An 11,181-nucleotide genomic window follows, 5' to 3' on the forward strand; every position below is an offset into this window, starting at 1 on the left:
AAAATGGAGGAGCGTGACTGAAATCTGGCTCAAGTCCTGAGCAACAACCAAGACAGAAGTAACAGTAATTAAATTTCATTAGGCTGTATTTTTCAAATAAGAAGTCAAGCTTGTCTTTCAAGAGAAAGCATTGTGTGCTGCCTCTAAGTGTTACACAACTGTACTCCCTCTTTATCTCCAGACAAGTCATAATTCCAATGGCCACTAGATGGAGCTCTCACTTGAAAATAAACAAATGTTACTGGTATCTAACAAAACTGGTATTCTCAGCACAGAGTCAACACTTTATTCTCATTAAAACTTTGAATTTATATTTAGAGTTCGAAAGTAAACCAGAATAATGAAAAATACCTCCCTTTCCAAGTAGACTTCACTCTCCCTAAACTTCCACTGTATGGTTTTAAAATAGGCTTCACATTTAAAACACCAGGAAGCCGGAAAATGTAACCTCAGTACCTATGTGCTACCTGGAAATGTGGAGTCTTCTGTAATCATTTACTGCGCTGTTGTAGCAAGAACTACAGAAGAACTACAGTACTTCCCCTCTACAATTTCCTCCTTATGACAACCAGCCTTTTTGCCCAACCTTCAAAGATAAGTGGTGTGTAGAAGTTAGTTTTTTTAATGCTGTAGATGGCACATTGTCCAAACTTGTTCCGAAAGATTACATTTTAATCTTGAACAAATTCAGCGGGTTTTCTAAAACCACAGAGTATCCAAACCTAACCAACGTCTCTAGGTGGGATCCTATTTCTTCTCTTGTCTACTTTTTTAAAAGTTTGTCTTGTGACCTGATGTTTTAGACATTCCTTGGATGTTCATCTCAGTAAAGCGTTTGTTCTTTGAGCTTGCTCTATTACAGCGGATTCCTGCATGTTGTGGCCTGCACCCTCACTCTGAATCAGCCCTGTCAAACAAACGCCTAAAGATTTACACATGATATTGTATAGACTGAGTTTTCCAACAACTACAACCATACAGTAGACAGGTTTTAAGAGTGAATACCATATCACTCTGCTACATCACTGCGGAAGTTGTTCAAAACTGTTACTTGGGGCTGTTCAGCCCATTCCAAAATCTTTGACATGTCTATCAAAAACCCTACATTTTGAGCCAAGGGCTAAACATCAGGCCTCAGCTGAGTTAACATGATTAAATACTAGAAGGCAGCTTATATTGTAACAATATAGGTCAAGTAAAATAATGGCGTACCCATCTCCCACGACCACACATTTGATAGCCTGCATCCTGTTCCGCTCAGCTTCGTCTATGCTCTCTTCACTGTGACAGAAACAGACTCGGAGAGGAAGGTGCAGAGACGCAGAGCAGCATGCAACTACAGGAAACTGTTACACACCTCCCTCACTCCCCTCCCTCTGCTGCCGCTCTTTCTATTACACTCTCTTCCTTCACTTTTGCTCACATTTCTCCTTCCTGTTTTGTTGTGGAGTTTTGTCCTCATAACACAACTTGTACAAGTATAAATCAGGTAAATGATGAGGGGAAACGTTTGTGTCGCAACAGAACAGAGCTGTGAAATGACCATGAAGGGTTTTATAATGGCCAAAGTGTTGCAGTAACATTAACACTGAGCTTTATTTAAAACTTCCTTTTGCAATCATGCATCCGCACGAACTCACCCCCAGTGGCTTTAATTTAGTTTACAAAATAAATTTAAAGTGATAAAATACAGACATAAACCAGAATGAGACCAAACACTTACTAGTGCTATAGTTTAAGCTTAGATTTCATTTCTTTGTAAAGAAAGACAATTTGGAGGAAAACAAACAACTACACCACAGTAATAAACAATCACATCTGCTGCTACTACTGGTACACACACTTGTACTGTAATTTAAATTTAGTGTATGTAGTTTATTTCACTTGTAAAGTGATTTAAACATGGTTAGAAAAATGCACAAACGTGCCGACAGCTCACAGGTACTGTATCACAACAGTACCTGTGATAGCCCTTTGGTACCACTAGGTGGCACTTCAACTTAATTTTGTCAATTATGTCAATTCAGGGCATGCGCAGCAGAGAAGCTGCTGTTAGACTTTTGTGCATGTTACTTTAATACTTGTACGTAGGAAACTAAATTTGTCAGATCACCCATGAGCAACTCCTAAAATCTCCTTATTCTACTGGTGATTGTGTTTGTGACTTTATGCTGTATATTACGCTGCTGTATTGTTAAATCTTACTGTATTGTGATATTGTTTGTATAGTAATTCACATATACAAGAATGCCAATATTTATTTCTAGTGAGGTTGTCTTCATCCTTTAGTCATTTATGTTCCACATCAGTTTCAATAACCAACCAAGAAACAGACGTTTACAGTCGGATACCGTTGATGACGTTGCATACAAAACCACTTGTTAACCACTCATGACTTCTACTACAGTCCAGTGTCTTCAAATGTCAGCTCAGCTTGAGTTAGTACACCACAATTAAAAAAAGAAGAAAGGTGGCCTCATCTTCAGAAAAATATGTCTAATTTGTAGTTTAAAAACAGAACAGAGGTTCATCTATCTTTATCATTTAGCATCAAATGACCCAGATATTTCTATCAGTTCATTCTGGTGTAAGCTTCGCCCTGTGATGGTTGAGGAAGAGGCGGGGATAATAGAGAACATCCACTTCATTCAAGTGTCACTTCACTGTGTGTGGGGCAGCGTGCACATCCTGACTTCTTCACTTGATGACTTTATTTTGTTGCTTTGGTGCCTCAGTGTCTTCTTTTTTTCTCCTACCCCTTGGATATAAATGATTGATTGTCAAATGGGTAAGACCCGTTATGCTTAACGTTTTGAATTTGTGTTCCAGAAATTGTTGCTTGATATTTCAGGTTGAGAAATAAGGGACTGTTTTCATGATACTGTAATTTACCTGTATACAACATACTGTCATTTATTCCTACCCTGTCAATGTTGATATATTTGATATTTGTAATACTACTGTCCTACTCTGGTTGCCAACATACTGGTAACCTTTGTCTGACATGGTAATCCAGCTGTTTTCCCTAAGAAACAGCTGTGATCTGAAATGCTGAATGCTGATGTAAAATGAATTTCATTCCTTGTGGTCTGACCTTTTAGTGCACTGTGAAAACCGCTGGTGTTTAAACATTTTCAGTAGTTGTTACACAGTTCTTGGTATGTTGCTGATCTGCACCTTGTTGGTTGCAGCTGAAACAGGGAAGAGAAACTTGTACTCAGATCTCAGAGGACAACACATCACCGGTCCTATAAAAATAGAGGGTCATATATTTGGTTAGATGTCTGAACAATCCACAGTTAAGACCAAGGGCCAGGTAATCGAAGTGATGTAAATAATGCATTTGGCGACTTGGGCTGTCCGCTTGTTGCACAACAAATGTAAAGGGAGGGTAGGGAAGTGGAAGCCTGCGAACAGATCATTAAAACCACACCGCTCACAGATCTCTACAGAAGGCACTGCACTTACCGGTTTATTTTTCAGTGAGGATAAAACATGCAACATTGCACATAAATGTTGGTTTGTCTATGTGTAGTGCATGGCAGCCTGTCGTCATCGGTGTGTGAATGTTGTGTGTGAATGTGTGAATGGTGTATGATCTTCTGTAAAGCGCTTTGGCCAGTGCAACACACTGTGAGAAAGCGCTATATAAAATACAGTCCATTTACCATTTTTTACCATTTGCTGTGGAGACACTACTGAGCACATAGTTTCACTGGAAGCCCGTCTGCTGTGTTTATCATGATATCTTAAGGGACCCGCTCCCTACTTTCTATCTGCTTTTCTACACGCAGCATCAGCAGATGATCTTTGTAACACAATAATAAGTTGTGGACTTTAATGTACATTGGTTATTAAGTCAAAGTGAGTGTGCTTGTGAGAGGCTGTAACATAGGGGAGTTAACTGCAGAGCAGTTTTCGCATTCAAAGCTGATGTTGCTAGAACACCAAGCCTGGAAGACAACAAGTAAACCTGCAAAAAACCATAATGTTTTCTATTAAAAACTGCTTTGAAAATTACTTAGAATTGACATTTGTATACTTAGTATATAAATGTCATTGCTCCAGATGCCCTTATGGCACATGAATGCATCAGACCCAGAATATGTTCCACTTAATTTGAACATTAGTTACAAGCAATGACAACATGACTTTTACAAAAGTGGAGATTGCACAAAACAAGATTCCAGACAGCATTGCCTGGTCTCTTGATGCCCAGCCTAAAAAAATCCTTCAAACAAGCAGTCTTTAGAAGAAAAACTGCTCACTGCTGTGTAACACCATAACTGATATTGAAAATGAAAAACATGTGGCCTTTTTTTTTTTTTTTTTAAAGATTGTAAAACATTTTTAAAATTATTTACTTCCTACAGCTGACATTAATAAATGCATCTGTGTAGGAGGCAGTTATCTTACACAACAACAAAAAAGCTGCTGTTCATTTCGAATGTTTTTGGGAGAAGTCAGGTTCCGTGAGTCAAATGTAAAATATTCTAAGAAAATTGAGAACAAGTTGGCCACACGAAAACAGGAAATCTGACATTTAGTCAAATCTAACTTTTTTTTTTAATCCCCTTATGCTAACTCTAGCTGTCAGTATAATCTTGAAAGGTTTAGGGAACTGACGTCCTAAGACAGTAACTTCTGTGATGCAATGACCACAAGGCTAGAAATGTAAAAAAGTGTAACTTATCACTAAAGATCAAGCATAGAGGATGTTGACAGACATGTTTGTTGTGGAAATATAACTGCAACATCCTGTAGGGAACCTAGTAACTGTAAAATATTGCTTCTTAAGCAATCATAGGTGAGCATCATTTCTTTGCATTACTTGGGGGCGACTTTGCTTCAGTGGGTAGAGCAGTTATCTCCCAACCAGAGGGTTGAAGGTTTGAATCTCGGTGCCTGCAGTTCACGTGTCAAAGTGTCCTTGGGTAAGACACTGAACCCCCAAGTTGCCCCTGATGGTTAGAGCCATCGATGTGAGTTGGCGCCGCAGATGGCTGCCTCGGTTCTGTACCAGAAACAAATTTCTTATTTGTAACACACTTGGCTAAATAAAGGTGATGATTATTATTATTATAATTATTGTTACTTCATCAATGACTCATACATCACTTCTCTTTCTTTGAGACTCTCTTAGAATGATAAGAGCCTATTATCTGCAGTTTAATATGTACCAACGTATGTACACGTCTGATTGTGTGTTTTTCAAGAAATGTATTCTTGGTAACATTTTGCGGTGGCAAATAACTTTCACACAAAAACCGCAACACCTGTCTCAGACCTTCCATAGAAATTTATCTTCCCTGTGCTGTGGTTATCTTTAAATACAACACATCAGTGCTACATGCAGAGTTTATTTAAATCATTGTACAATAGAGCAGATCAGTCTACACGGGTGACTCAAAAGGTAAAACCATATCGATGGCCTTAAAACTTTGTAAGGGAAACATTATGATACTTTCAAATCGAAAGAACAAATGACACATCTTGAGTGTTTTTCCACAAATCTGTTTCCTACAATGGACGCATGGGCAGAGTGGATTATATCATCATTTTTATTGAAGGAAGTTGTGTAGGCCAACCCGTGACCCCGTTTGGGACTAAGCAGTATAGAGGATGGATGGATGGATGTGTAGGCCGATTACTGAATATGAAGAACTGCCTCTTCATTATAAGCAGAATCTGATTGTTTTTATTCCATTTTTTAAAAGTTTCCTCAGATTTTACAGCAGATGAGAAGATGGAGATCGAGACCATTAAGACTTATAAAAAAGACCTTCTGGATGATATCCAGGTATTTGCACACTTCGTCACACACTTCAACATACGTGCTTACTGTATGCATCCATGTGACAACTATCACATAGTTAAAGCAATTTTGTTTCAACTGTTTGATAACTTGTCCTGCTCTTAATATTAAGGAAGGAAAGTGTTAAAGACCTTTCTTTTATTCTGTCCTTCCAGAAGTTAAAGATGGAGATTGACAACGTGATGGCGGAAATACTCAGCTTTGAGTCTGCAGAAGAAAAGTGAGTTTGAGTCTGGGGAAAGCCCTACCTCTGTTAACACCTCCCTAGCAAACCATGAGTTCTTTTTATAAATCTCCTCTTTTTAGCACACCAACTAAATACTCCTACTTCATTTTTCAGTGTCACACAGTAATGTTTTAGTTTCACAATGGCTTGCCAACAATTTTAACCCACCTCCAAGTTAGTTTTTACTCTGGAAAATGTAGATTCTCAATGTATTTTGTCAGTTTGTTTTACTGAATAGCTGCAGCCTGTGTCTGAAATTTTCAGTCCATATAAAAAAAAAAACTGTTCTATTCTCTCATCTGGAGAATGCAGACACAAAAAGGTACAAACAGTATGTTTTGAAGAGAACCAAATTAATGAATAAACATTGTGGATACAGCTGATGGCATGATGTGAAGCACACATTTTGAGTAAAGTCAAAATTAAGAGCCTTTTTAAAACCTTTGCTTAAGAATAATTTATTTTTAAGGCTTCTTAATATCTGCCTGATAGAAATTATGTACAAAAAAAACATTTTAGCACCTAGCTAAAACCAGTGCTGTCTAATATAACAACCCTGCTATGAATCCTTTACTGGGTTTTACTTGTCAGTTTTTGTTAAAAGTTATTTTAAAGAGATATGATTCAGCCACATTATGCTGACAGGCGTTTCTTTCATCCTGTCCAGCTCATACACCAGTAGGCTAAATAAGAGAAATAGTATAATACAACTCAACAGCAGCACATTTGAGTCAACACTTCTCCAAAACACCTTCCACCAAACCTAAACATTATAACCTGAGGTTTTACTATTGACTGTGTATGTAGCTTTATCTATTATTTCTGTTGCTTTTCCTGCAGCAAGACATTGGAGAAGAGCAAACAGTTCTCAAATGGCAAGAAGAAATTCAACATGGACCCCAAAATGGTGAGCTCATGTTTCCACTGAATGTCTGACACAACTCATCATGAAGTGAACATGGCTTTACCAAAATATCTTGATTAGCATAATACCTAGTCAGAAATGACATCTTTCTATTCTTGAAGGGTCTGAGAAAAATCTCCCTGCCACGTTTCTCGGTGTTTTAACTGAGCAGCTCTTGCTCGTTGCTATGTGGACTTCCTCTCATTTAACCACAGTGAGTCTGTGAAATGACACTGACGTAGGCTCACAGCACATCTTCAGTGGTTTCAGTGTAACCTTTGTCAAAGTTGGTGTGAATGTTGGCAACAATAAATAAAAAGAAAAAGCACTAGCAGTTTTGCTTACTGGAACAAGAAGTCTTCTCTGAACTACAGGCATTGTTTGGGTTACCTACGGGACTTTTGTCTGTTTCCTTGTAACTGTCTGAATAAACAAAAATTCGGACATGATGATTTTGTAATTATTTACTCACAAACAAATATAAAAGACAAGTGTGAGCCTGTTGATTTATGGTCAGAGATGTGGGAGAGAGGCGGTACAGCAGCAGGATATTTTGATTTCTTTTTTAAAAATTTCACAGTAAATATATTTTTAATTATTCTCTTCCTCTCCAACCTCTGTACTGGAGGAGAAAGAGGAAGAGAAATTGGTTTTAAGGAATTGGAATTACAAAAGCTGTAAGCGTGCTTGGTCTTACCAAACAGAGATGAGATCATCATGAAACTAAAAATGATCGACGACAGCACTGCAGGCATTATATGTGCCATGAGCTCATATGCCTCTTGCCTGTGAAGCTTCAGCTGTTGGTGCAATGAAACCTGTGTTAAAGTGCAAAGGCATACTTGTGGTAAACAATCTATTTTTGTGTGTGTGTGTGTGTGTGTGTGTGTGTGTGTGTGTTTTCATGCAGGGTATCAATTACTTGGTGATGAACAAACTGCTGGATGGAAGTGCTCAGTCCATTGCTGAGTTCCTCTACAAGGAGGAAGGACTCAACAAGACAGCCATCGGAGAATTCCTTGGAGAAAGGTGAGGAAGAGGAAAAAGTGGGCAGGTGGGGTGGAAGAGAGGATGGGTATGGAAGTCAAGGAGGTGCAGAGGCACAGAACTGATGAGGATAAGAATAAGGGTAGCAAGCAGGAAGGAAGGAAAGATTGAAGAGGACATAAGTGAATATAGGATGACATGGGATGAGGTTCATTGTGGGAGTAAGGAACAGCAAAGGTAAATTCATGAGAAAGATGAACAGAAAGAAAGTTATGGGAAGGAAAAGCAGCCATGAGAGGAGGAAGATGAGAAAAGAGCAAACTCGTGTAAGGAACAATGAGGAGGTGAAGGAAAACCAAAAGTGAGAAAAAACAAGACTAGTTGGAGGACGGAGGCAGAGGTGTTGTAACAGCAGGTTCCAACAAGGTGAGCAGTTTCCTCTGGTTTAATGTGTCTTCTCGCCCCCTCTGCCCCACAGGGAGGAGCTCCACCTCCAGACCCTGAAGGCCTTTGTGGATCTTCACGAGTTCTCCGACCTCAACCTGGTCCAGGCCCTCAGGTCAGCAGCCCTCATCATCTTCACTCCTGTATCACAGATGACTTTTCATTTATCACCACCATCATCATCACTACATTAAAAGGAACCTTTACACACATATAGATGTTGTCATCTAAGACTTCAGAAGTTCAGGTGCCTATTTTACATACTGTACCTGCAGACAAGAGCAAGCAAGCTAAACTTTTTTATATAGCACCTTTCTGAACAAATGTTATAAAGTGCTTCGTAATAAAATAAAAAACAGATATACACAATGCACAGTTCACAAAAAGAACAGAATGCAAAGGTGAGGTTACCATGGGATTATCAGATTGGCATAAATTGTTTAAGTATTTACTAAATACATTTAAATTTGAACTTTCATTTGCACATAGAGAGTCATTACCAAACTTAACAATCTACATGAAATAGTGAGAAATCCTGAACATTTGTCCAGGAATTGTACATTTTTACCAGTTAAAGAGAAAAACACAAGTTTCCACTGGAAACACACCTTATCCCTGATGTCTAGGTGTTTGTGCACTTTTATTTATGACATGATATCGTTGCAGGTTTTTATGGCATGTACATATTCAAGTGGAAAATGTCTCAAAATGATACAACGATCAAGCAGATGATTACACAATTCAGATTAAGATACAACAATCAACCACATGATTACACAATTCAGATTATGGTTACTATACCTAACACTGATTATACTTTCACCAGCCACAACATTAGCCACAAACTTCAGCAGTTTCCACCTGCAGAGCAGCAGTTAGCGGAGAAACGTCAGCAGCCACATCAGAGGCTGTTTGAATATGATCAGCAGAGGAGGAGAAAGAATTCAAATCTTCTAGTTACAGGAAATATCAATACCACAGTCTTAAAATTCTGTGCTACAAGTTAAAGAGCCTGCATAAAAAACACAATTTTACAAATAGGAATCAGTTTACTAATCATGAGGAGATTTACTGGGAAAAGAATTTGACAATGATCCTCATGATGTCATAGTCATGTCATCAGGGTCAGTACAAATGTGAACGGGAAAGCCTGTGCCACAAACCGGTGTGAAATCTGAAACCACTACAGTCCCCGGGCAGAGTGGGCCCAGTAGTGAAACTGGCACTTTCAGGTTCTGTTCCAGTTTATATGACCACATTCAAACTTCCACAAATGTCTGCAACTATGCTGATAACAGGAAAGTCCAGCCTTTATTGGATTGTGCAGCTAACTACAAATGTCTAGATATGAAGGTGAATTAAGTAAATCTTAAAGAAAGTTTTAAGTGAAGTACTAGAGGAGCTGCATAACACTACTCATTGCCGTGTTATTTAGTACTGAACATGACAATATTTACAGAGTTGTGTGTCTACATGTGTCATGCTCATCATTTGTTAAACTGTGTAGCTGCTGCCAACACACACACTCACTTTCCAGACCTGTGGCGCATCTACAGTTCACACGCCTAAACAGAAATGTGCGCAGAGGCCTTATGCTTTTTGTGGTGTGTATGTGACAGACAGTTTCTGTGGAGTTTCCGCCTGCCTGGTGAAGCCCAGAAGATTGACCGCATGATGGAGGCGTTCGCCACACGCTACTGTGACTGCAACACTCATGTCTTCCAGTCGACCGGTGAGCTTAATAAATATACATGTCCACTTCCTCACTGGACTTTATGTGGGTAAGGGTTGATGTGTTTGGCTACAACATCTCTCTCTGAGTTTCTTTTTGACTGTAATGGTTTCAGTTATCCTTCCTTTTGCCTCGTCACTGACTCTGTATGTGAACTACATTGTTATGTATTTTAAAGTATTACTTCTTATACTGTGTTCCTTTCCTTTTTTACAACACCAGACACGTGTTACATCTTGTCTTTCGCCATCATCATGTTGAACACCAGCCTCCACAACCCTAATGTGAAGGACAAGACCACACTGGAGCGCTTCATCTCCATGAACAGAGGCATCAACAATGGAGAGGATCTGCCCAATGACCTGCTTTCAGTGAGTATTTCCAGCCAATCACAGGGTCCAGATCAGTGACCAGGAAGTAATAACCAAAATTATAACACAATTGATATTTTAGTTTCTGGAAATAAATTGGTCATTTATTTTTACCCTTAGGAGTTTGATGATTAGCCCCTAATGAGGTAATGCTACAGCGGGTTATGGTACAATACATAATTTAAGGACCACAGAATATTTAAGACAGTTATCTGAAAAGAAATAAATAAGATACCCCACTGTAGTATTCAAGTGCAAATCTGTGCAAATATAAAGAGGATTATTCAGTACATTGGTGTGAATCACTTTGCTTGATGTAACCCACAAAGTGCCAGTTACTTCTGTTTCGGAGGGATCACAAAATGAGATTAGATCTGGTATTAAATTAAGTTATAATTACAGTATAAAAATAGTAAAATTATTTTTATCAAATGAGCATCAAAATTAGATACAGTATACTTTATATAACTATGCAGTACTTTCTCTGCTTGAAAAATGAATACAACTCTTAATCACCACATCATCTGGAACAGAAACACACATCTATGTCCACATTGTTCAAACAAGTTTTCACCCACAGGTCAGTCATGACTAAAAGCCGACGGCAGGATGTGGTGGTTACACAGCATCCAGAGTGTAGGCTTATGTTCCACTACTGTTGTGTAAACACACCAACATCCCACTTATCAGAAGCAACTGATT

General features: G+C 38.7%; 2 protein-coding genes across 3 annotated transcripts in view; one reads left to right on the plus strand and one right to left on the minus strand.

The window, feature by feature from the left end:
* The window catches only part of rac2 (Rac family small GTPase 2), a 16,262-nt gene extending 14,946 nt beyond the window's left edge, over positions 1-1,316 (minus strand). The window contains exon 1 of the mRNA XM_020625562.1: positions 1,213-1,316. Coding sequence (XP_020481218.1) covers positions 1,213-1,247 — 35 coding nt within the window. The 5' untranslated portion in view covers positions 1,248-1,316. The remainder of the gene's footprint in view (positions 1-1,212) is intronic.
* The window catches only part of cyth4b (cytohesin 4b), a 31,804-nt gene that overhangs the window by 16,369 nt on the left and 4,254 nt on the right, over positions 1-11,181 (plus strand). Inside the window, exons 1-8 of one of the 2 annotated variants that reach the window (XM_020625560.1) lie at positions 2,679-2,788; positions 5,718-5,800; positions 5,971-6,035; positions 6,882-6,948; positions 7,856-7,974; positions 8,411-8,491; positions 9,996-10,108; positions 10,331-10,479. In XM_020625560.1, the coding sequence (XP_020481216.1) occupies positions 2,770-2,788; positions 5,718-5,800; positions 5,971-6,035; positions 6,882-6,948; positions 7,856-7,974; positions 8,411-8,491; positions 9,996-10,108; positions 10,331-10,479 (696 nt within the window). In that variant the 5' untranslated portion in view covers positions 2,679-2,769. Of the gene's footprint in view, positions 1-2,678; positions 2,789-5,717; positions 5,801-5,970; positions 6,036-6,881; positions 6,949-7,855; positions 7,975-8,410; positions 8,492-9,995; positions 10,109-10,330; positions 10,480-11,181 lie in introns of those variants that run through there. The other variant, XM_020625561.1, reaches the window with a different exon arrangement.

The sequence above is a fragment of the Monopterus albus genome, unplaced genomic scaffold (genome assembly GCF_001952655.1).
Source record: "Monopterus albus unplaced genomic scaffold, M_albus_1.0 scaffold359.1, whole genome shotgun sequence".
In the NCBI taxonomy this organism is placed as follows: domain Eukaryota; kingdom Metazoa; phylum Chordata; class Actinopteri; order Synbranchiformes; family Synbranchidae; genus Monopterus; species Monopterus albus.